The sequence below is a fragment of the Alternaria conjuncta genome, assembly GCF_024043145.1.
Source record: "Alternaria conjuncta strain BMP 0040 chromosome Unknown scaffold_2, whole genome shotgun sequence".
Lineage (NCBI taxonomy): Eukaryota > Fungi > Ascomycota > Dothideomycetes > Pleosporales > Pleosporaceae > Alternaria > Alternaria conjuncta.
This window is the reverse complement of record NW_026250091.1, coordinates 192,474-217,099: the sequence shown is the minus strand read 5'-3', so window position 1 is coordinate 217,099 and position 24,626 is coordinate 192,474. Positions and strand designations below refer to the sequence as shown.

The 24,626-nt window shown below is 54.2% G+C and overlaps 9 protein-coding genes across 9 annotated transcripts; 4 read left to right on the top strand and 5 right to left on the bottom strand.

Annotated features, from left to right (window-relative positions):
* Window positions 1-1,001: 1,001 nt before the first annotated feature.
* J4E85_001164 (uncharacterized protein) lies at window positions 1,002-4,165 on the bottom strand (the record flags this gene model as incomplete). The annotated part of the gene is made up of 2 exons (XM_051465452.1): window positions 1,002-2,181; window positions 2,238-4,165. The coding sequence occupies 2 exons, from the start codon at window positions 4,163-4,165 to the stop codon at window positions 1,002-1,004; spliced, it is 3,108 nt and encodes a 1,035-aa protein (XP_051330009.1).
* A 6,640-nt stretch (window positions 4,166-10,805) lies between these two features.
* J4E85_001163 (calmodulin) lies at window positions 10,806-11,645 on the bottom strand (the record flags this gene model as incomplete). Its single annotated transcript, XM_051465451.1, has 6 exons — window positions 10,806-10,840; window positions 10,889-11,101; window positions 11,151-11,276; window positions 11,404-11,419; window positions 11,479-11,535; window positions 11,643-11,645. The coding sequence occupies 6 exons, from the start codon at window positions 11,643-11,645 to the stop codon at window positions 10,806-10,808; spliced, it is 450 nt and encodes a 149-aa protein (XP_051330008.1).
* A 318-nt stretch (window positions 11,646-11,963) lies between these two features.
* Window positions 11,964-13,201, top strand: J4E85_001162 (uncharacterized protein; the record flags this gene model as incomplete). Its single annotated transcript, XM_051465450.1, has 2 exons — window positions 11,964-12,519; window positions 12,570-13,201. 2 exons carry the CDS (start codon window positions 11,964-11,966, stop codon window positions 13,199-13,201), a joined length of 1,188 nt encoding a protein of 395 aa, XP_051330007.1.
* Window positions 13,202-13,884: 683 nt separating this feature from the next.
* J4E85_001161 (uncharacterized protein) lies at window positions 13,885-14,757 on the top strand (the record flags this gene model as incomplete). The annotated part of the gene is made up of 1 exon (XM_051465449.1): window positions 13,885-14,757. The coding sequence occupies one exon, from the start codon at window positions 13,885-13,887 to the stop codon at window positions 14,755-14,757; it is 873 nt and encodes a 290-aa protein (XP_051330006.1).
* An 80-nt stretch (window positions 14,758-14,837) lies between these two features.
* Window positions 14,838-15,567, bottom strand: J4E85_001160 (uncharacterized protein; the record flags this gene model as incomplete). Its single annotated transcript, XM_051465448.1, has 3 exons — window positions 14,838-14,993; window positions 15,049-15,150; window positions 15,208-15,567. The coding sequence occupies 3 exons, from the start codon at window positions 15,565-15,567 to the stop codon at window positions 14,838-14,840; spliced, it is 618 nt and encodes a 205-aa protein (XP_051330005.1).
* Window positions 15,568-17,287: 1,720 nt separating this feature from the next.
* Window positions 17,288-18,472, top strand: J4E85_001159 (uncharacterized protein; the record flags this gene model as incomplete). Its single annotated transcript, XM_051465447.1, has 4 exons — window positions 17,288-17,417; window positions 17,466-17,592; window positions 17,656-18,309; window positions 18,370-18,472. The coding sequence occupies 4 exons, from the start codon at window positions 17,288-17,290 to the stop codon at window positions 18,470-18,472; spliced, it is 1,014 nt and encodes a 337-aa protein (XP_051330004.1).
* An 819-nt stretch (window positions 18,473-19,291) lies between these two features.
* On the bottom strand, window positions 19,292-20,004 carry J4E85_001158 (uncharacterized protein; the record flags this gene model as incomplete). The annotated part of the gene is made up of 3 exons (XM_051465446.1): window positions 19,292-19,517; window positions 19,569-19,735; window positions 19,801-20,004. 3 exons carry the CDS (start codon window positions 20,002-20,004, stop codon window positions 19,292-19,294), a joined length of 597 nt encoding a protein of 198 aa, XP_051330003.1.
* A 1,831-nt stretch (window positions 20,005-21,835) lies between these two features.
* Window positions 21,836-22,311, top strand: J4E85_001157 (uncharacterized protein; the record flags this gene model as incomplete). The annotated part of the gene is made up of 2 exons (XM_051465445.1): window positions 21,836-22,072; window positions 22,126-22,311. 2 exons carry the CDS (start codon window positions 21,836-21,838, stop codon window positions 22,309-22,311), a joined length of 423 nt encoding a protein of 140 aa, XP_051330002.1.
* Window positions 22,312-23,369: 1,058 nt separating this feature from the next.
* Window positions 23,370-24,372, bottom strand: J4E85_001156 (uncharacterized protein; the record flags this gene model as incomplete). Its single annotated transcript, XM_051465444.1, has 3 exons — window positions 23,370-24,009; window positions 24,066-24,125; window positions 24,179-24,372. 3 exons carry the CDS (start codon window positions 24,370-24,372, stop codon window positions 23,370-23,372), a joined length of 894 nt encoding a protein of 297 aa, XP_051330001.1.
* Window positions 24,373-24,626: the final 254 nt, after the last annotated feature.

Sequence of the window (24,626 nt, the reverse complement as noted above, 5' to 3'; positions counted from 1 at the left end):
TTACCGCAGCAGGCAGGATTCGCCGATTGCGAACGATAAACTGACTGCCTGAGCCCATGCATCAATATGCAGGCCTCGATTTCACCTTTGACTTGTGTAGCTGCACCGTTCTCGTTCCAGTAAGACAAAACCAATTGCATTTGGCGCCCAAGCGAGCTGTCGGCTGGGAGTTTCAGGTGGTCGTTGGCAGTCTGAGACAGAGACCCGAGCGCACACAGCAACAATGTCGCATTTATGCGGTCAAGAACGCTCTTGTCCGCTGCATATCTTTGTGCACAAAGTCGCGGTAGGAATCCTTGCATGCCGAGATGAACAATGCTTGTATGGATGTATAGTTGCAAACTTATAGATATATAACGGTACTGGATTAAGGTGAGGGGTAATGCACCCGAACGCACCGAAGAAGTAGCTCTGCCGGCTTTTGTTCGTAGCCATGGCGTCCACCATCGGAACTCACCGCAGTGGAGTTCCAAGACTGCCTTGACCAAGTGTAGACTGACCCTTACAGCAATCAGCGTGTTAAAAGACACACGGGTGATGCAATTTCAGGGGTTAGCACAAGCTGCGGGTGGTTGTACCCGGTATAGCTATTGAGCATACGTGAACGTTGCGGTTTACCCAAGTAGCGTAGCAGATGCAGTACGGTACGGAGTATGGTACGGATGTGATATTCGTGCGTCTAAGTGCATATGTGTAGCCAATCAATCGCCAAGCGGCTGTGGTGAGAGCGACGCCCAAGTCCTACTTTTGCAAATCCAGGAGGTCCACCCAATGCAAGGAGATATAGACCCGTGTTGGTATCGTAAACCCAATAAGAGAAACAAAGAGAAACAAGACGTCTCAAGTGGGATGAGCCCGATGACAGCTCTAACAGTGAAATCGCCAAAAAGAAAGATATGGCCGTGAATGGAAGCAAGGAAACATGATACCAAAGAGTGATGCGCTATGATACAGGGTATATGCAAGCAAATGCGAAGAGATCGAAGAGTCGTTGCGCGCAATTAATTCTCCTCCATCAAGGCTTCTTGGTCGCCGGTTTCGCGCCAGTCGCGTGCGCGTTCGGATAGGCGCTTGACACCAGCAATGCGCTCTGCCCAGAGAGATTCCGAGGGCGAGCGGAAAGTGTACGCGCGCTGGGATGAGATGACACCGATTGCCTGCAACACGGCCTTTCGCGAATCCCTACCGAAGACAGCAGGGTGGTTGATCCACTCGAGACTGGACTCGAGTTCTGCGTCAAGCGCATACATGGTTCTGACATCAATGCCTGCTGCAGGAGTGAAGGGGCTATCCGCATGAGGCGAGGGCGTTCGCGCACGCAAGTCGCCACTGGTACTGTGCAATGTCGGTGATGCGGATCCAGTGCTGCCTGCTGCACTGGATGGTTCGTTGCGTCGGTGACCTGGAGGTGGAAGTGGTGGCAGACCTCCTTTTCCGAGTCCTTTTAGAATACTGCGCGTTTCCTTGAGAAGGTGGTGTGCGCGGTCGTGTTGCCCACGCGAAACAAGCGTCAATGCGCGTGTCAGCATGTCTGAGGTGAGCAATTCCATGCGTCGCTGCACGACGTGAGGATGAGGTGGGATGGGAGGTGTTGGTGGTCTTCCAGTCGGGCTCTTCTTTGGCCCTGACGGTAGCAGAGTGATGGCGAGTAACGACGGGCGTGGTAAATGTGACAAAGACCCTTCGCGTAGGATGTCACCGTACGTCAGGTCTGCCTGGATCAGCGGCACTTCTTCAACGCTGAGTGTGCGTGAGTCTTCCTGGTCGAGCGGTCCACCGAGAGCCTCAAGGCCAGACACAATCGACTCCCAAGGGTCCTGAGGAAGCTGTTCTGGTGAGCCGGTGTCTGGTGCAATGGCTAGTTGGACCAAAATGTCTCGCTTGTCGCCAAATCGCAGGTCACCCAACGCGGCTTCGGCGTCTCGTCCGGTGGCTCGTTTTGTAATCTGTAGGGCGCCGCTGATCTTGACAAACTTGGCAGGAGAGCCTTCGGGTAGTCGTAGCTTGAGTTTGACGTTTTGATGCGAGGTAGTCTGGAGGGAGCCGAGACAGCCAGCTGCACACTCACGCAGCATCATCCAGTCTTTGACGTACGTGTACGAAGCCTTGGTGCGGGTAGAAAGTTCAATCATGGTATCGGGCTTGTGTGTCAGTCCTAGACCGAAGGAGTGGATGGAGACCCTGGATTACGTGTTAGCAGTGGTTGCGCGGATTTGTGGGAGGAAGGGGCTACGGACTTGGCAGCCTCGGCGCGGGAGATGACAAAGTCGACGCTTTCAGCATCGGAGGTGGAGGAATCGCTGATGAGCAGGATGCTGGAGAGGGGGTTGCTGGACTTGCGCTGCATGAGCAGATCCATGGCGACATTGGCACCGTCGACGACGTCTGCGCGCAGGCTCTTCTGGCCGACGGGGCGGATGGAATCGAGCACCTTGGGCCAGTCTCTCCACGCCTTGCTCGTCATGCCGACGATGGGGACACCACCGCCGCTGGAGCCGAAGGTGACGAGGCCCATGCGGTCGCGCTCGCCCAGGTTGTGGACCAGGAAGCGCAGGGTGTCGCGGAGCAGGTTGATCTTCAAGCCCTGCATGGAGGAGGATACGGGGATGACGACGACAATGTCGACGGGCACGTGGATCGAGGGCGGGGGGCGCGGCTCGGGCACGGCGGCGCGCGGGGCGCTGTACTCGGTCGGGGCGGTCATGGTGGACCTGGCGGCGCCGTAGGACGAGTTGATGGAGGAGAGGCGCTTGGGGCGGCGGTAGTCGTCGTCGTCGGGGCCCGAGTTGTCGTGGTCGTAGTCGGGCAGGCGGGCGGCGGTGGGGAAGTCGAGGCGGATGTCCATGAGGGCGCGGCGCCAGAGGTCGAGCTGGCTGCGGTCGTGGAACTGCAGGTGGAAGGCGGGCAGCTCGGCGACGGAGAGGCTGAGGGTCAGGACGAGGCTGTCGGGCGCGTGCTCGACGTGGTTGAGGTGCTTCTTGATGAGGATGGAGCCCTTGAGGGTGCACTTTGTCTTGGTGAGGGGCGGCGTCTTCTTCTCCTTGACGCAGATGAGCATCTCGGAGAAGAGGTAGCACTCGAGCTCCTGCCACGACTGGCGGTCCTTGCCGACGCGGATGTGGCCATGGAGGCGCAGCTTGCCGAAGCGCGAGAAGTCGAGGCCGTGCCAGTTGTCGACGCGGGCGTGCAGGTCTTCGGTCATGTCGTCGAGCAGCGCCGCCGGCTCGTACGGCGGCGCGGGCGACTTGGAGCGCTCGTAATCGCTCTCGGCCACGCTGGCGAGCGGCGGCAGCGGCGGCGGCGCTCGCGGCAGGTCGTCGGGGCTGGGCCGCCACTTGCCCTCGACCACCTCGACGGTGACGAGGCACGTCAGGCTCTGCTGCTGCCGCGACCGGCTCAGCGTGGGGAACTCGCTGCGGACGGTGACGGTGGGCGCGGGGATGGGGCTCCGCACGCCGCCGCGCGGGCTGCTGAGGCTCGTCTCCATCGACTGCACGTCGTAGTCGTGCCGCCGCCCGTCGTGTGTCGCGGCATACTCGCTCGACGACGCGAGCCCCGTCGCGCCCGAGTCGCTGCGCCCGTGGGCCCGCGACTGCGCCTGTGACAGCGACAGCGACGCGCCCCGCTCGGAGCCGCGGTCGCGACTGTGGCTGCTGTCCCGCTGCCGTGTGTGTGTCGTGGGCGGGTATCGCGCCGACGCGTTGCTTCCGGTGCGCGACCGCCCGTGCTGCTGCTGCTGCTGGTGCTCGTCGTGCGGCCGCTCAGCCTGGCTGTCCCACGGCGTGGGCGTGTTGGCTGCGCTGCGCTGGCTCTCGGCGTGTGGCGGCGACGCCTCGTGCTGCACCGAACGCACAATCGTCGACAGTTTCTCTGCGCGCACATCAGCCTGCCTGCCCGCCGCCGTCTGCGAGGGCTGCCTACCAAGGTCGAGCACGTTGCCCCCTCTGCTGCTGTCGAGCCCCAGCGTCGCATCGCACGTCGGGCAGTGCTGCGACTCGAACTCGCGGATGTACTCGTAGAAGCACGCCTCGTGCGACACATGGCCGCACGAGAGCTGCAGTATCCGCTCGCCCCGCAGCGTGTACTCGAGGTTCTCCTCACACACGCAGCACTCGCTGCCGATAAAGGTTCGTTCCCGTCGTGTCCGCGTCCGCTCCATGTCCATGACCCCGGCCATGCCTCTGCCCGAGCGAGGCGGCGGTTGCGAGCTGACCAGAGTCGCGTCCGATCGTTGTGTGTGCGACGTCAAGCCTTTCGTCGTGTGACTGCTGCGCGAGTGCGGACGGAGGCCTAGGAAAGACATGAGCGCCCGGAGCTCCACGACACGTCTCAATCGACCAACTCGACTCTCTTCTTGCCTCTCTTGTCCTGTGTGTCGTATCTGTCGCCCAGCTGCCGGAACAGGTAGAGATTCGTATCCAAAGCCTCCTTGGGTGTGCTGTGGGGTGGGTGAGGACGACGGCGTCCAGACAAACAAAGTTCAAAACCGTTCGACATGGAAGGGCCGGGGCTGGGGCGGGCCTCACTTTGGGATCGCCTCAAGCACGTTTCAGCATCCAGAGAGCACACGGAGCAGCGTTGAAGAGCCCGCGGGCTGGGTGGACCTTTAGGTTAGAGCCACCAGGTACCGGCAAGCTGCGTTAGCCGGGGTATTGTGCCCGACGCGATTCGAGCCGTCCAACACGGGCCTGTCTGCGAGGCACTGTGCACAAGGGGAGAATGCGATGCGCCGGCCCGTTAGCTTTCGTAATTCAAACAGCTGCAGCGTCGCCGCCCTTGGTCATCACCCACCATCGCGCAGCACGCCGTCTGGCTTCCATCACACCTGGCCTCCACTACCAGGCCCGACGACTGCAGCATCCCGTTTGCAGCCAAGACTAAGCAGCCCCGATGCATGGCTGCACGCTGCACGCTGCACGCTGCACGTACGTCGCGCCATCCCTGCACGGGGGGCGTCGGAGGCACATGGGCCCCTGCCACGACCAACCGGACAGGGCTTGCGTGAATAGGGAGCCTTGGGAGCGACAGCCATGCGCCACCCCGTCAATCATTCGCCCTTACTTTACACGCGATTCAGTCCGTGAGTTGGCCCATGATGGCGGGCCAGAGACCGTTCGCATCGCAAATCCCCAACCTTGCGGTCCGTGACCATGTCGAGCCGAGTAGGGAGACAGCCCACACACCTGCTTGAGCGCTGGCGAGCTGAATCGAATTAGGAGACATGCAGCCTCAATACGTCAGGGGGAACACACATGACAAACGACGCTTCTCTTCCCTAATCTGACGGCCTTCCACCTCGTCCGCTATACCTACTTGTCTGTCCTGTATCTCCTAAATAGGGGACACGCTAGAAGCTCTGCTTGCCTCCTAAACCCATCGTCCACTATCCAGCGTCACGGATCCAGTACCGAGTCAGTCTCTTCCGTCAAGGTTTGCCTGCAGCTGGGATCTCTCGGAAACACACCACTTCTAGAAACCTCCTGTGAATCCTGCCAGGAGCGACTCGCACAAGGGGAACCTTACAGGAACAACCCTTCTCCGCGTGTAATGCGCGGTTAGTCGTCTTCAGTCACGCAAGCGAGCGTCACACTATGTTCGCAGGCGTGTATCTGGAGCTTCTCTTGGCGACCAACTTGCACCGTCGTTGCGGACAGATTTGCAACTTGCTCCTGCCACCCGAACCCTGCACGACCGTCAGTCACAGTTGAGCTGTAGTCAACTTGGTGTGTATTCCGGAGCAGCTTGTACAAATTCGCGTCGGACGCACGACGCTGTAGGCATAGCGGTCCCTGGATCTTCCGGCCCCAGGCGGGTCTTTGCGTAATCAGCACATGGCACGCACGTGGATGCTAGAACGTCATCATGAGTTTCCAAGATGCGGCATCTCCCAACTGTTCAACCAGCAACGTCCATCACACACATCAAACCCCCGGATCTACGGTAAGGCAAACTACCCCATGCACAGCTCTGCACCAAAATGTTTTCGTACCAGGGTTTCACAAACGACCCTTTCTTTCATCTTCTTGCACAGAACAATACGCACATTCGTTACCGGATTGGCCACGCCAACTTCCGCGGTAGATTGCCAATACATGTGCTCTAACTGCAGGCTCTGTACAGGCTATGCACAAGAATTTTTCGTCACTCGAATTTTCTCCGCCCTTACCAGTTGCAAAGTCTGCATCGCCCTGCCTTTTTAGCCGGCACATACTCGATCTCGCTTCTACGGAGCGCCGTGCGTACACGCGTACGTAAGTACTGACGACGTAAATGAAATCCATAACAATCTTTTGAACCAGCTCCAAATATGCCCTGAAGATTCGCTGCATCAACGGATCATCTTGCAGGCACGTTTGACAATGGCTGTCAGTGTGCGCGGTGGATGCGAATAACAGCTGTGACCACCGTGACAGACGCCTCATGCCGCGAACCATTCGACTATCTGCCTTTACGACCTTTGTCGAACGCTGGTTGCCTGACCAGTGAGCTGTCATTGAGCTGTCATATCGTTAAGCCCCCTTTCGGAGCTGTTCATGTACGCATGCCCAATAGTTTCTGCGCAATGGCAAGCTCAACATTGATTTGCTGGTAACTGCCTTCAATGCATTGAAGACTTGACCTCCTACATGCAGCATTAGATTCGCTTATTCAACACTATTACTCGCGGACGACGGCGAAGTCACTCCCTCTCATCTCTTTCCGCTATTGCTGTTATTAGACATATAAACGTGCAACAGTCGTTCTGCTGAACGAAAACACAGCACTTCAATCGCTCCACAACCTCCGTTCCTCATCTTCTGTTGTCTTTCGGAGCGACCCTGCCCCACGGTCGACGTGTAGTAATGCGACTCATGGAGCTCACTAGTTTTGCGACGGTCTTAAACACCACACCACTACGGAAGCCACCTCGTCAAACTCAAGATTAACGGGATTTTGCGCCGAGATTCAAGCGGCAAGATTCTATGAATGGATTCTTGATGATCATGCTCGCTCCTTCCCGTCTCTCGCCTTGTTTTCCGACTCCACTACTTCTAGAAGATCCCCTTTTTCGGATGAATTCCTAGACAGCCATCTCATAGCGTCTTACAGCAAATTTGTCACACACCATAGCTCTCATGCGAGAAAGATGAAGACACTGGAAGAGGATGAGAGTTGGGTACGTACTTGAAGCTATCCACTGTTACTGAAGACACCTATGGCGCCCGCATGAGCGGCCAGTGGGAGGTCCGAATACGTGGTATAGTCTCAAGACAGCAGGGAAACTTACGACAGTATATAAAGTATGTGCCCGTCGTTTTCCATGTGCATTACCGGAATAACGTCGGTCGGAGGTGTGCATAATGTAACTCGCATCGCCTGAGAGCCGCTACTAATACGCCTGGGTACCTTCCCCAGATCCTCCAGCAGCTTAGTTATTGACCGCATCCACAACATCGTCCACCCACACATAATGGTTCACGGCTCCGTTGCGAACGCCAATGCGTAGGTCATGTATCCGTGCAGCCTGGAACAACAAGTAAGCTAATGATGCCGACCACCTCAGTGCAGAGCGCGTAGATTTCAGCTAGTGCCCCATGTTGGTTCCCCTGCACCATTAGGTAGCTATTGGGTACACGTACTTGACGATCGTCAATGGCAATGGGCGGAACATCTAGCTCGGCATGTGCTCGCGGAACCTGCTCCGCCTCGTTCGCCCGTCCCTGTCAAGGTTAGAAGCAACACCATCACACTTATGCCCAACGACCCTAACTGCACACTACGCATCAGGTGACGTACGCTGATACGGTCTACGGGTCCCTGTTTTGGTGTTTCAGCTCTACGTCAACAGGAGCTGACAATACACAGTACGATTGATTTGCATCAGATCAGATCCGGATGATCAGCACTGGAACGACGTCCGAGCTCTGCGATTGGCAGGCACGTCGTGTGCGCGCCATCAAAAAGGTTTCAGCCTACTGCTACATAAATACACTATTCACAGGACATATGCGGCATACATCGTAGTATCACACTTGATGCCCTTGGACCTACCTAGGCACGGAGCCAATGGCGTAATACCAGCTCATTCGATGAGTGACGATGGGAGCAATACCCTCAGCTGCCAAGGTGATGACGTTAGCGCTAGGCGAGAAGACATTCCACCAGCAAACTACACAGTGCATGCATCAAGAAAGCGACGAGCAGACCAGCCTCTTTGCTAAATATCGGTCTCGCTGTTTCTTTGTAACTCATGGGTGTGAACACGGGAACAGAAGCGCACCTGGGCTTGAGGCATTTATGCCGTCCCTTGACGGCGTTGCATGCTAACAAAGTGCTTGCTAGCCCCGGTACTTCTCTACCGTGTTCAACCCCTACCCATCTACAGAATATCGGTGCGCATTGATGCGGTCAAGCAAGGACCGGAAGCTGCAGATATATGCACACTCACGGCCAGTGCATCCAGATAAACTGTGAACTGGGCGATCGTCGGAGCCAATCGTTATGGGTGTCGCATTGAGCATAAAATGCAGGCGTTTGAATATGGCTTCTATGAGTCTTTCACAGTTTAACTTCCGTACAAATCGACATGGTCGCAGTAATAGACGCGTGCATACCCAAGATCGACGGTCGGATGCGTTTGCGCTATATAGATAGCCGACCCATGGAGCATACTCTAAAGCACCAGTTCGGTGCGTACTGGAAATAGCATCATCGTCGCGATATATTAGATTTTCCTTCCGATCGGACCAGCGAGTGAAACGGCCTAGGTCTTCAGCGCAGTAGGAAGCCGAACCACTCGGATGCTAGCCTGTCGATCTGAATCGTCGCATCGAGTGAACTCGGAGCACCCCATGGGCTGCTACTGGTATCACTTCGAACAAACGCGGACGATTTCCCGGTCGCATGCAGGGTCTACACAATACTCATGTACACATAAAACGAGCGGTAGATTGGCGAGCGCGATGCTGGGTCTAGAGCTAGGCTGAAGATTATATAAGCTGGTGAGTTATTACCCCATGCATGACGTTATTCCTGAGTAAACCCTCTCGAACGGAAGAGAAGATGGAGGGAATAGGCGGCTCGATCAGAACGGACGGTGGCCCCTACATCGCTAACCTACCTATGGTATCACGATGCCTGGGGACACTCCCGGCAACAGCGAGATCTAATGTTCCTACACTCGTGAATCAAGCCAAGAGTTTATACCGCATTTCTGACTGCATTTAAATATTAAAGGTCGCACGTCTCGGACAAACATCATGTTCTCTACGACTCAATCCATCAACTTCCTGTCACATGACATGTAGCTAGAGTATCGACAGCGTGGTACGTACGATTCGCGACAGCTACCTAGGTGTAGGCTTTGATAAAGGCCTAATAATCATACGGGATGCGCACTGATACTTCTAGGCCATTGTTAAACAATGTACACGATCAGCTTTCCCAAATCCGAATACGTGAACATGTGTACTATTTATGAGTCTCCCAAGAGAACTGTCGGTTTTACTTGCTCAATATTGCTTCTCTAGTACATCTATCATTTCGCAATGTCTTGAATCACTTCTTCAACTCGTACTCATCAAGATACGAACAGTTCCACGCTTCCTACACAACATTGCAACCCGTACAAGAAGAGGACCAAGGAAATTCCAAGGTACACTTGTACCACTACTTCTTCCCAGACACTCAGGGGTTCGCACTTGGCCCCAGCCTGTTATGACTCAGCAACCTACGCAAACTCTTCACCTCCGTAGTCACATCGACACGCCAACCTCGCGCCCAAGAACGGTCGAGAGGGTCAGTAGACCCTAGCAACTTCAACGTCTTAGGCGGTACCGGGCAAATGTCTTATTCGAAAGCCTAGAAAGCTGTTGCGCAACGTTGCGGCTCCCTCCGCCTCTACTTGCCAAGCCAGATGGGGCCGCAACCGTCGTGGTTTACGATGACGACGACTCGGACATGAGATGGCAGTCGCCATGCTGGGGATTCCCGTCAGTGGGTGGATAATCGAACGGGAGATGGCATTTGCCATAAACGTCTCTCCATGACTTGCTGTACCGAAGATCCTTATTCCCTTTTCGTGTCGATCTCGCCTATACTTTCTAGTGATGACATACAGACGGGGCGGCAGTACGGCCTCTTGACCCGTTCGGCTCGAGGAGGACTGCGTATATTCCTGCTCGCAATGCAATACGGGTACAAGACTACGAATAGAAGAGTATGCGAGTCGGTCATAACAAACAGAAAGCAATTGCACGACCACACACCTTTTGGAAATCTATGTGTCTTGTGCGAGGTTGCCATATTGTCTCACTGTGGTGGACGCAGATGCGTTGATCATCATGGGGGAGGGGCGTAGGGCAATCGCAATGAAGCAGCCGAAGATCGTAATCCGCAGCGCAGTTGGGCAGAGGAAGAAGGTTTACCCTTGAAGACGCGCATTCGTGTCCATGGAGACTGATCAGCAAAGGACCCGCAGGCTAAGTGGTCAAAGCTTGTCCTGGTATGCACCGCCTCATGGCCCTGCGTGTCTTGCAAAAACCCGAAGGCTTGAGTGTGGCTCAAGACCATTCAGGAGAGGCTCTGCACCAAAGTGAAAGTTGGGGTAAATACGTGAGAATGTGAATTGAGGATAGGTATAGGAGACAATTCCCTGCAGACGCTGACAAACAAGCCGGGCGACTCGGGTTACAAGCAACCGAATCCGGGGTACAAAGACACGACACGCCAAGTAGGTCAAACTGTGCCGTCACTCGTCGACATCAACTCTCAGCCGTGCTACCGTCGCAATACATGTAGTCATTCCACCTCGCAACTTCAGAGGCTTACTTCTGCATCATGAGCTGGACGAACTCGTTGTCTGGATTGTATTAGAGCGGCACGTGTGATGGCAGCAAACAGGACGTACAGTCAATTCGGCCGTCGCCGTCCTGGTCGGCCTCCCGGATCATCTCGTCAACCTCGTCATCGGTCAATTTCTCGCCGATAGAAGTCATGACGTGGCGCAGCTCGGCGGCGGAGATGAAGCCGTTGTTGTCGCGGTCGAAGACCTTGAAGGCCTCCCGGATCTCCTCCTCGGAGTCGGTGTCCTTCATCTTGCGGGCCATCATGGTCAGGAATTCTGCACGAGGTTAGAGCGGGGGTGTGGCAGAAGTGGGAGGGAGAGGTGCCTGGGAAGTCAATGGTGCCGTTGTTGTCGGCATCCACCTCGTTGATCATGTCCTGGAGCTCAGACTCGCTGGGATTTTGGCCGAGCGAGCGCATGACGGTGCCCAGCTCCTTGGTGGTGATTTGGCCTGTGAGGCATCATCGTCAGCGGGGTCAAACTCGGGTGTCTAGTGCGGAGTGCGGTTGCGTGGGCAGGAACGAGGGCGCTCCCAGGGGGGCAAGGTGTGGGTGGTGCAGGCGACGGAGAGTACTGACCATCGCCGTCCTTGTCCTGCATCGCAAGGTGGTTAGCTGGTGTTGGGTGGCAGGCAGGGCTGGGCGGCCACTTACAAACAGAGAGAAGGCCTCCTTGAACTCGGAGACCTGCTCCTCGGTGAGAGAATCGGCCTAGAGGGCAGTGTTAGCAATGCGCCGGGCTGGGGGCGGGCGTGCGGTCGTCGTGTTTTGCAGGGCGGGGTATGTGCGAGGGCGCGCGGGCGGGCGGGGCTACACACCATGTTGTCTCTGGGTGGTGGGTGGTGGGTGCGAGGGTGAAGGGTGCTGGGCTGCTGGGCGACGATGGGCTGGGGCGGTGGATAGAGCAGAGGCGCAGGTGTGGTGTGAAGGAGGGTCCCGTAGTGTTTGCGGCTGGGCAAGATGGGCTGGAGTGGAGCAGGCTGTCAGACGGCCGTCTGTTGGGGAGCTGGCCTAGCGTCGCCCAGAGCGGGAAGGCGGCTCCCTCGCCGGCGCACCGCACCTCAGCCGCCGACACGCCTGCGAAGCGGCCGTCACTCACAGTCTGGCCGTCCTCTCAGGCTGACCCTCGCCAGCCCAGCATGTGGCGGGACCGAACCAACCTCTTCATATCCTACCGCCAGTCCTACGCCCACCACCCCCAGCAGAAGACGCGCCATGCCCGCCCGCGCTCCAATGGCCTGGGCGACAGCACGCGCGTGTCCGAGGAGCGCCAGGGCCTCATGTCCAGCGGCGCCTACCACGACGACGGCGACGCCGTGATTGAGATGGACCTGCTGCCTCCGCGCTGGCTCGACGTGCAGGACGAAATCACCCAGCACCTCGCCGACATCGCCACGCAGACACGCAAGCTCGACCAGCTGCACCAGAAGCACGTGCTGCCTGGCTTCGACGACGAAGACGTCAAGAGGCGCGAGGAGCGCGACATTGAGCATCTCACCCAGGCCATCACGCGCCTCTTCCAAAAGTGCCAGCAAGCCCTCAAGCGCATCGACGCCATGGTCCGCGACGCAAAACAGCAGGGCAGCATCGCCCAGGGCGAAGACGTCATGGCCCAGAACCTCAAAATCGCACTGGCAACCCGCGTCGGCCATGTCAGTGCCATGTTCCGCAAGAAGCAGGCTGCCTACCTCAAGAGTGAGACAACCCCCGCCTCGCAGCCCTGGCTATGCTAACAGTCTGTCGAGAACTACGCGACCTTGGCGGCTTCACCTCGCCCTTCCGCGTTGCAACACCCGTCCAAAACCCCTACAACGACCCTGCCTTGCAAGAGTCGGACGCCGATCGCTCCTTCTCCCAGTCCACTCTCCTCCAGACAAAGCAACAGCGCATGCGCCACGACCCCAATCAAGCAATCATTGCTCAGCGCGAGCGCGAAATCGAAGACATCGCCCAAGGCATCATCGAGCTAGCAAACATCTTCCAAGAGCTGCAGACCATGGTCATCGATCAGGGCAGCATGCTCGATCGCATAGATTACAATGTAGAGAACATGTCGCGAGACGTCAAAGAAGCCGACAAGGAGCTCAACGTCGCCTCTGGATACCAGAAGCGCACCATCAAGAGGAAGATTATGCTACTGCTAGCCATCTTGATCGCAGCTGTTTTCATACTACTGTCGCTCAAATTGGGCAGGAAAGGAGCAAATAATACGCCCGCCGCTCCACCAGTACCTGACGTTCCGCCCGCCATGGCCATGGCAATGGGATACAGACGACAATCAACAAGCACGCGCACAAGTCGCATATGGCATCGCAGGAGGCGGCGCTTGTGGCAGGGGACGAGAAGCGACCCATTAGATAAATACATGTCAAGCTGAGCTCTCCCATATACTATTTCCATTCATCTTCTCACTTCACATCAGACTACACGCTCAACAGCTACCTCTACTTCCAAGTAATCAGGCACCAGATTTGCTGCAGGATAGAGTGCAGCGGTGGGCGAGGGCGGCGTAAGCACCGCTATCGGGGTGGCGCAGGCGGGTGCAACGGTGAGCCCCACAGCTGCATGGGCGTTGGGTCAGAACCAGACTGCGGTTTAGGCACCAGCACGTCAGACTGCACAATGCAAGGCCCCATAGTCTCAGAACTCAAAAGTGTAAGTCGCGTAGATTGAACTCGGTGCGTGTTGCGAGAGTGGACGTAAATAGCCAATAATGGTGGTACCTCGGCTCGGTTGCTCTTCTACGCCAAGGTCGTGAATTCAACTCGTGCTATTAAACGTGCATTCCTGAGAAGGACTTTTATATCATTACCAATTGACGTCTCTGTGTTCTCTGGCTCAGCTGATGAAGCAACCTGCTCGCTCTATGGCCGTATCATTACTAGCAAATCGTACGTGAATTACGAGGAAGCGTGTTCTTTCGAGGCTGTGTTTCGAAGACCTGCTCTAGAGAAGGTCGTCGCGTCGTTGACAATTAGCTAACAAGACGCAATGTAGTATACATCTCTGCCTAGGTGTCTATATACCTCATCATACCAGCTTCCTTGTTCACACGCAGCAATGGAGCCACCAGCCTCTCCACCCGTTGCAGACATGGTAACACCGCTATCCGATTTTCAAAAGATAGGTCACAACACATATCTCTGGACATCATCATCATACCTATCCCAACTCGCAGAGCAAACTCCGCTCATCCTACTCTTCACTTGGAACGCTGCGGCCGCAAAGCACATCGCCAAATACACACTTGCCTACCAGAAGCTTTTCCCAACATCCTGCATCCTGCTGGTACGATGCTTCACCCCAGACATGTTCCGCCGTACCTCGTCCTACGCCACATTGCTCGAGCCAACAACAGATCTTGTAGCCGAACATACCGCTTCAGGAGGACGCATCCTTGTCCATAGTTTCTCAAACGGCGGCGGGAATCAAGTCAATGAATTTGCAAAAGCATGGAAGAAGAAGTATGGAACAGTGCTACCAATGCAAGCACAGATTCTCGATTCCAGTCCGACCAAAGGCCCGTGGATGCAGAGCCATGCAGCCATTTCCGCGTCCCTTCCCAGAAACACGTTTTGGGTTTGGTTTGGTGGGGCGCTGGTTCATCTTCTCCTTGTCCTCACATTTATTGCAGACAAGACTACGGGAAGGGAGAATATGATGGTAGTTCTCTGCCGAGAACTGAACGATGAATCGGTGTTTGATACCAATGTACCGCGTCTGTATTTGTATAGTCATTCGGATACGATGGTTCGGTTTGAGGAGGCAAATGAGCACGCTGATCTTGCCAAGGCAAAGGGATGGGATGTGACAAAGGTGCAGTTTGAGAAAAGTCCGCACTGTGGTCATATCAGGGAGGACGAGAACAAATATTGGGCAGCGGTTATGGAAGCTTGGAAGAAGGGGCCGAGGAGTGGTAACATGTCTACTTGATCTAGATACCAGCGTAACGCAGTCCTCATCCTCCTTGTGTTTATTCTAAGCGGAATCTGGTATGTTGCGTCTTGGTACGTCTACAATCGAGCTGCCACCAGACTCAGATATATGTTCCACAGTAAACCGCAGAAGCTGAGGAAGACAATACGACGCTCGACAGGGATGAAGGTGGTGCTAAAGAAGTTGGCAATCGGCCAGACCTTGTACGAATCGAAGATGAGACCGAAGAGCTCCTGTTTTAAGTATTAGCACTGCACACAGCAGCCCTTCGGCAGAGGGCCTACTTACGTTTCTGAAGTCCTGCCCAATCATCGCAACTGTCTTGCCCTTCATGAGACCAATCAGAATCAGGAACATTGACTGGTTCAGTAGCGCGCCCATGGTTATGCACTGTATCTCGCGAGTAAGCTTTAATCCGTCACCACAATTGGAGCATAGGCCACTCACGTCCGTAAACCACTTCTTGAAAATATTCCACCAGTTCCTCACTCTAACCTCTTCTTCCACAATGCCCTTTCCTTCTCCATCACCTCTCAGCATTATGCCCTTCTCCTCTTCACCTTCGCCTACAGCCCTTGTTTGCTTGACGGTCTTCCAGCCCGGAAACGCGCGCTCGAGCCAATTCTGCCAGTGGTAGTTGATGGGCGCGGTGAGTACGACCATGATGGCGAACTGGGTAAAGAGGACGCGGTCGAAGACGAAGGGCTTAGATTCGTTCCATGCTTTGAGGCGTTGCGCGATGACGTTGCTGCATGAGTCTATGGCGAGAGCGGAAAGACAGGCTACCGCGATGGGAGGTAGCTTCATCGTGGCGAAGAAGGTATCTTGGAACGCGAGGAAAGCCGGCGGAGAGTCGCTGTCTAGGTAGTTGATGAGGATGGTGGGGATCAGGTCGCAGGACCGATTGCGAGATGCAGATCAGCGAGGCCAAGTAAGCATCGCAGTACGCGGGCGTTTCGGCGAGGCGGTCACGGACGGTTTCGTAGCAGGGTGGTTGTAGTGGTGGAAAACCAACAAAAGTCAATCGGAGTGCGGCATGGCCATCTGCTTCGGCTGCGCCGTTGCAATGCCACTCCACATTGGTTGGTGTTGCTACCTACTGCGCTTGTCGGGGCATTGGCGCTTGAATCAGACGGTGGCTTGATACGCGTCACAAATGACTCGGCAGCACGCTTATCGCTCTCTCAGCCTTTACGAGGCCTTTGCCGCGGTTTTGTCACTTACTTAACTTCTCGATTTCCTGGTAGGAGAGGACCTGGAGCTTCATACCTCCCAATATTAAGCCGCGCACGAGTGGCCGAGTTGTGGCAGCAGCCCACGGAGCCCTGGACAGGCTGCTTCTTGACAAATTTTGGTGGCGTACACGCTGCACACCTATGACAACGCTCGGCCGAACAGGAGGCACATGAAATCTGCAGAGATCGTAAATGAGGCAGGACAACATAAGCCAACAGTTTTGGAATAAGGAGCCGAGATGAATTGGAATACCTAACACATCTCGCCTTTTACGCTTGATAGGTTAAGCAAATACCAGACATTAACGAGTTCATGATCGCATCCAGAGTAGCCTCATGCAGTCCCTGAATCTATTGCAATCTCTAAAGCAATGGGCCGTTATGAATTACAGGCTGTGATAGACAATATTGTGTATGGGGTGACAACAAGCTGTTGATGTGTAATTGAGTCTGTATCTACACACGCCCGCATGCCCCGCAAAAAAATCGCAATGTGAGAGAATACACTCCAGGCTAAAAGCTTGTCTTGTCCAATAAAACCAAAAGAAGAATTAACAGATAGAGCGAACTATGCAGAGAGCTACTTGCAAGCACAACCTGTTGCATGTATACCTTCTTGACTCGAATCTTGGCGTAAGTAGCCAGGGTTCAACAATAGTTTGTATATAGATCGCAAGGGGAAGACCTGAAATGTATGAATAAAGTAGAAGACATCAAGTCTGTTCAAGAACCCAAATCACATGCAATTTAGGCTTCCAAGCAGTAACTAAATAGCCACGTGTCAGAGCAAGAACGCGACTGCGTAGAATCCAAATAGTACTCCGAAACCGAAACTCTTTTCAACCCGCAACGTAATCTCATATTACTCTACTGTTTCTTTTTCTTCTCGTTTCTGTTGGTGTTCACTCGTGGCACTCCCCGGCTCGAACCGTGCGCATGGAACAAGCCGACCAAACTCCGTTTAAATCCACCAACGATGACATAGCGCTATACATCATCATTGCTCAGATAACGTCACCGCATAACCAGCTCACCAGTTAACATGCTAAACAGATCTGTAGTCACGTTCGAAAACAAAGCGTAATGTGGGGTTCGATCTGTGTGTATGAACTGGAGATCTACCGAGGCTCAGTAATCGAAGGTGGGTAGACGGCATCGGCGAGCGTGTTGCGCCGTCGTACACCGGTGCTGTCTCTTCTTTCGTTAGTTAGGTACAAGCCATCGTTTTTGCCTCACATCTGTGTCTGTACTCTGCTCCCAAGAAACGATATCTTTCAAGAATTACCACCATCATGTCAAACAAAGCAGCATGGATCCCAGAAGCAAAGGGCCAGCTCCAGGTCAAGGAAGCTCCCATGCCAAAGGCAGGCAAGGGCGAGGTTGTTATTAAGAACCACGCCGTTGCCGTTAACCCCGTAGATTGTGAGCATCTGCATTTTCTAGTAGGAATGAGTTTGCTAATTAGAGCAGGGAAAATCCAGGACTACGGCATCTTCCTGCAAAAGTATCCCAACGTCTGTGGTACTGACGTCGCTGGTGAGGTGCACGAAGTTGGCGAGGGCGTTACACACGTTACCAAGGGCGACCGGGTGCTAGGGTTCGTCTTCCGCCTTCAACCTTGAGAGCTTCCGCGGGGCTGTGAACTAACAGCATGGTACAGACACGCGTTCTCACTCGTGACTAACGACCCCGCGCACGGTGGATTTCAGCTCTACACTGCTTGCAACGCGCTCGTCGTATCGAAGATTCCATCGCACATGACGTTCGCCGAGGCCTCGGTGCTACCTCTTGCCGTCTCCACTGCCGCCGCATGCCTCTTCAAGAAGGAGACCCTCGCGTTACCCTTGCCATCCTCCAACCCCTCTTCTACGGGCAAATCAGTGTTGGTATGGGGCGGCTCGAGCAGCGTTGGAGCGACTGCAATTCAGCTAGCCGCGGGTGCCGGTGTAAAGGTCGTCAGCGTAGCGAGCAAGCACAACCTAGAGAAGCTCAAAGGCCTGGGCGCAACAGCAGCCTTTGACTACAAGGACCCCAAGGTCGCCCACGACATCATCGCTGCTCTCGAAGGCACGGAATTCGCGGGTGTTTGTGACGCCATTGGTACACCGGATGCTGCGGCTGCCTGGGCACCAGTATACGAGAAGCTCGGTGGACGTTATGGCTCTGTGCTGCCTGATGCAGAGGGCCTTCCAAAAGGTATCGAGGGCACAAGCGTCTTCGGTCCAAGTGTAGCGCTGGCGGACAAGTACGTCGGTGACGTTGTCTGGGCTCGGTGGGTGCCAGAGGCGCTGGAAAGGGGTACACTAAAAGCTGTGTAAGTATCTATGTACCAAGTGCGTGTGAGGCATACACTGACTTCGTGCACGTACCTTAGCCCAGAACCACTGGTAGTTGGAAAGGGACTCGACGCTGTGGCGGAGGGCTACAAGAAGCAGAAGGAGGGTGTCAGCTTTCGCAAGGTTGTGATTGAGTTGTGAGCCCTATCGGAACACTAGCCCACACAACGAACATGTGACAACAACATGTCGAAACCGGGGCATAGCTCTGAGTGATGGTGTCCAGGCAGTTCCTTTAGAAGCAACGTCCGGCATTACAAGCACATGCATGCGCTGAGAACAAGTTTCTGCGGCCCCGGCGAAACATAACCCCGATCGGGTCCACTTACAAGTTTTTAGCTTCCTGCACTCTGCTTCAGTTCACGTGCTTCTTCTTCTTCTTCTTCTTCTTCTTCTTCTGCAGCTGCAAGCGTATCCAGCGCTCGCCCCTGTGTCGCATGCTCATTGACACCAGTTTCTCTGCTTTGAGCACTTGCTCTTGTAAGTACTACTGCTCTCCCAACTTCCCATCCCTGCACCATGATGAAAAGCATTCCACATTCGCAGTTTCCACGCTAGCCATCAATCGAACCTACTTTAGATGGTCAATGAGCGCGAATACCTTCCTTGGATGTCTGATTTGCATTTCAACTTCACATTACACTTCTGCTCGTTTTCGTCAGCTTTCGCTGACTCTTAACAGGCCACCTAGACTCCGCCATCGTTTAGCAGTCATGCTGCTATGACCAACATGTATGCAGCTCTGTACGTTACCCAATTAGCAGTGCTCACTACACGATCGTACATAGTTGGAGTTTTGACTAGTTCATTCAATACTCATATACGATTAACACCAAGAATACCTATACTTTGCCACTTTCTTTTGATGGTGTTCCACCATACTAATGCACATTGTCTGCCAGAGCTTCGTTCCATCTTTGCTGGGGTATAACAGTTGCTTCGCACTACAAGCTCGATCGCTTAGAGCATGAAGAAGGTGAACAGACCCGTCATACCCGCGAACACAGCGCTGCCAGCGAGATGGGACGCAGCACCTGTTGCTGAAGAAGGTGAAGGTGACTCGGATGTTGAAGTACCGTTTTCGTTGAGCTTACCACCAGTGCCGGCGGTTGATGTAGGCGATACGTTTTCGGTGGCCTTCTCAGAAGCGTTCTTGAATGCATCAAGAGTGTTGGGACCAGACGCCCTAGACAATGTCAGTGAAAGCAAGCGACTACAAGATAAGTGGAAAACTTACGGGGGGTTGATAACACCGACCATGCCATTCTGGCAATGCATGCCCTGAGAGCAGTAAAACCAGACGGGAGCTGAAGCATTCTTGACCTCATAGGTGAAGGTTGTGCTGGCGACGCTCTCCATATCAGATGTCGGAACAAAACCGGAGAAGAAGCCACCGTCCATAGGCTTTAAATTTGGACGCACGAAGTCAGTGTATGTCCCACACGCAGTTCGTATATGGAGAATCTTACCTGGCAAGGGTTGGCGAAGGTAGCCTGAGCGACGGAGTGGTTCTTGGGCCAGAACGAGAAGGTGACAGTGTCGCCCTCAGCGGCCTTGAGGCTGTCTGGCTTGAAGACAAGATCGCCAGCCTTGTTACCGACAATGACCTTGTGATCCATTGCGAAGGTAGCGCTGGCCATGGCCGAAGCAGCGAAGATGGTTGAGAAATGCATTATGGTTTGTTTGTTGGTAAAGAGACTAGCTCGTTTGGGAATTAAGAAAATGCGGGTAGAAACGAAGGTTGTCTTGGTGTGTAATTGGTAGTGAGAAGAGAAGAACGTGGACCTGCCTGCCGAGCCAAATGAGCACATTTGCGTCCATTATATAGTATATAGAGAAACAGTTGCCGCCTGTTGAGCGGATCAATCGGTATACGCATGCCATGCCATAACACCTTCGAGACTTCAGGCGTCGCGAAGGCACGCTTTCTTGACGCCTGAACGCTTGAAGCGAGATCTGGGGAAACAGGGCGGTCAACGTGTCACAATGCAGAGGTCTGCTACTGGCTATGTTTGCCATGGGCGCCTGTATTGAGCCACTTGCCGCTCGGGTATGGCTGTTTCGAGCCTGAGGCCGATCCTGTGGCTGTCCAGGAGCTAAAACCAGACCCTTATTTCCATGGCAAATGCGTTTCTGGCCAAGGGATGAAACTCGCTGTTGGTCGTTGATGGAACGCGAGATGTTTTGGAGAGCGTGCACGGAAGTCGTGCGCTATTTCCGCCCTGTCATCTCACCCGTGACATGCGTGGATCCATAGCGACTGCCGTGACAGTGGACACCTACCATCGCGATATCTGGAGCGTAGGTAGCTAACAAGCCGTTGGCTCCGCTTTGAGAAATTCTCCGTCACCCGAAAGACTAGCGCAACAAGCAACAACGTCAACAGCTTCCAGTGCTGCACTCGGCGCTGCCACACATTTTCCGAACGGCCAGATCTCATGACATACCACCGAGTTTCCTCGGCACCTTCCTCCGTTGCGCAAAGCGTGGCGACCGTTCCAAGGCTCTATCTGCACGTGGTTGCTTCGTGCCTTCGGAAGTCAAAGCGTCCACGGGCCTGGTATACCGAATGAACCGACGCTTTGTTCCGCGGCTGTGTTCCAAGGTCAAGGCTCCGCTCTCACGAGATCGCAGCTCCCAGGGAGAACATTCTGGTCGAACTTCAATCGGAAAACGCTACGGTTGTATCTCGTGTCGTGAATGCCGAAATGGGGGTCTGCATGGGCGGTGAATCGACGCTTCCAAGGTTCATCTGCTGACCAAGGTAATCGTTGCTGGTGTGAGCGCTACCCTAACGGACAGCTAACTCGACGACGTCCTCCCCTGAGCAACAACAATTACTGCATCGTGTGTGACGCTCTGACGGTGGTAGTCAGATTCCGTGTTCGTCGACGTGGCTTTGGCTGCCGCCACTTCCGAGACTATACGTGCGTCGCCTTCAGACCCCGTCCGGTCACGACATCATACCTAAATCTCGTGAGATGTATCGTGCACGCGTGCCGGTGGGGTGCAGCATCGTTTTATTGATCGCTGTCCGTGGCTACTTATTATGGCACATTGAATGCAACCATCCGTATCTCCGGGCCTTTTCCTCGTCTACTGGACCGTTTATAGCTAGTGAAAGCCTCTCCCGCTGCTAGCGTGCCAAAAATATCGCAACTCTCCGCATTAATTCTCGTGTCTTTTGGCACTATAAGCTTATCTGTGCTAACCTACACCAAACGCCGCTATTCCATGGTCATCTGCTTTGACCGCTGAAGCTAGTGCTGTCGAAATAGTAAGTCATTCCGGGATGTCGCTCGCGTTCGCGCTTGGGCACCCTGTAAAGATTGCCATTGTGACGAAAGACGAGGTGGAAGCCTCGGATCGTAGAGTGGAGGCTTCGACATGGCGGATGGTATAAATGGCAATGTACTCGCAACTGCAAGACACGCATCATCAGTAACCAGCCCTCCGACTTCCAAACCTCCATTCTCCAAGCCTCTACCCATCTACCAACAAATCATGCAGTTCTCCAGCATCACCTCAGCGGCAATCCTTGGTTTTGCCAGTCTGGCTTCGGCCATCACTGTCAGCTACGATACTGGCTACGATGACGGCAGCCGCTCCTTGACCTCGCTCGCCTGCTCGGACGGCTCCAACGGCCTCATCACAAAGTACAACTGGCAAACTCAAGCCAACGTTGCTGGTTTCCCTAAAATCGGTGGATATATGGGTGTTGCTGGATGGAACAGCCCACAGGTACGTACACTTACTACATTTCCTCATCTTCATTGTCTAACAATACATACTAGTGTGGTACATGCTACGGCGTTACCTACAACGGAAAGACCATCTACGTTCTCGCCGTCGACCATGCTGCTCAAGGCTTCAACCTCGCCAAGGCAGCCATGGACGAGCTTACAAACGGCCAGGCTGCGGCTCTGGGACGTATCGATGCCCAGTACGCTCAGGTCGCTACTAGTAACTGCGGGTTATAAGCACTGCGCTCTGCTACAAACGATGATGATTGGAGAGGGAGGATCACGAGAAACATCCGATAATGTGTATTTACAGGATTCCGGATGTGGTATTGCATAGCATAGCGTTCCTTATTTGCATGCGGTAGCGTTTGTACATACATTCCTTACTTAATTCATAGTCCATATAGGATGCAGGTCTGCTTGCCATAAAGAGAGGCGTTATTTATCTGTTGATGTAAATGTCTACCATTGCCGGCCTTAATGACGCCAGAGTCCACAAAGTCTTCACACTTTTTGTGAGCTTCTTGATCATCCTCCCCCCTCCCCTTCACTGTGCGAGTCGCAGCCATGCAGCTGCGGGGTAGGATAAGCACAAGTTTACTCTTTTCGGCATAGCTCTTGTGAATAGTAAGTATTCAGGAGATTCTACACCTTCGCTGATGACTAACCTTTGTATACGCTCTCCTCTTCTATGTTGCGTGTATACCTAGTCGTGATCGACAAATTACAAGACCGTTGCGTATATGGAAAGTATGAGATGACGAGGAGATTGCAGGGGTGTGGAAAGTTCGGATAAGGAGATGCAACAAATGTTTGAGGTTGTTGAGAAGGCTATGGAAGGCTGGTCGTTATTACGCTTTCGGTGGACACTGGTAGAGGGGAGTTACCAGATTCGCCGGCTTTGTTATCCCAATTTCTTCTTCTCGGATATATAGCCTTCTTAATGAAAGGCTGCAGTGATGGTGGCGGGCAATGCTAGCCTACATTGCGGAGACGGTTGCATAGATTGAATGTGCGTGACATTGGCACTGACATCTATTCATTGTTTCTATCTACTTACATGCATCCTAATTTCTCCATGAGATCTAAAGGCTTGTTGGTATATCGCTATTCGCAAAGGAGGGCCATCTACGCGATGACCAAAAGACTTTTGTTGTGGAAACGAAATGTACATGTCCCAAGAGTATCGAGGCTACGCCCGCATAGCCAAGCGCTCGTGGCCTGCTATTAGAAAAGGTTGTGTCAAAAAACCCGAGGGGCGATTTGTGATCAAGCGTCCTCGAGACAGCACTTGTTTAACGAGGTGTTGAAGCAAGTAATCGACCAAGACTGCCACTAGCGAATGATGGCTCAGGAACTGGTGACTTGGCGTAGAAGATCTCGCCTTCAATTGTACTAGCAGACGTCCTTGATATGGAAGCCGCCGATTTGTGCGAATAGGACTTTGGACTCGATGGAGCCGTCACTGGGGTAACGAGGTCAATTGATTTGGCTCCGTAAGACCCACTATGCGACGGCTTAGTCCTGGGTGGAAGAGGTCGCGTAGTGGCGGGCGTGTATGGCAGCGAGTAGCTCACTGACGAGGCTGGGGTGTGTGACAGCGAGGGGGCGGCGCTAAAGCTGATTTGTGAAGTAGAGCTACGGCTGTAGCGCGGTCGAACGGTATCGGGGAAGTAGGCAGGCGATTGGAATTTGCGGAGATATTTTGATGCCTCCGAGTCGAAACGCTGACACCGGTCGACGCTGTTATCGTCTGACGAGATGTCGGAGAAGGCACATGACGAGCGTTTTGACTCAGGCTGAGTGGGGGAGCGCTGAGGTACAATGTCGCGAAAGGCAAACTCGTCGAACGTGAAGTTGGCAAATGGCGTAGTTGGCGGTGAGTAATGATCGTATGAATAGGTAAGGCTCTTCTCGGTGTCCTTTTTCTTGCAGCTACGTGTGCATGTCAGTAGGTGGCCTGTGCATCATAGAGTGGGTGTGGGCCATACCTTTCCGAGCAATAGAGCACAGAGTTACTGGGAACAATAATTTGCTTCTCGCAGACGGTGCTGCAACACAAGATTAGTGCGCAGTCGCGAGGACTCGGATGACGACAACATACCAGTAGTTCAAAAAACTCACGGCCATTGAGTCCTCGTCCTCGTCGGATGCAGTCTCTTTGTAATGAACGGCTTTGGAGGCGGCTTTGGAGCCGTGGGACTGGGTCCGCTTTGACAGAGGCCTAGAGGGCCGTGCGTGCGCTGGCTGCGACTTTTTGGATTGATGAGACGGGTGACGAACGTGATGTGTGGCCATGATGGATGCAGAAGAACTTTAAAAGCCTCACTGTGGTAATCGCGCACGGTGCACGGTGCACGATGTCGTTACAGGGCTGGAAGTAGGGCAGCAAAGAAGCGGTGACACAGGCCGCCGAGTACCAGCTGCTGATATGACGGAAGGTTCGTGCGTGGCTTTGTTTAGGATCCTTATCGCTTGGGTTCTGCGCCAACGTCTTAGCCAGGAACACGATAGTGCGTGTCTAGATCGTGACGATGTACAAGAAGGGGCCT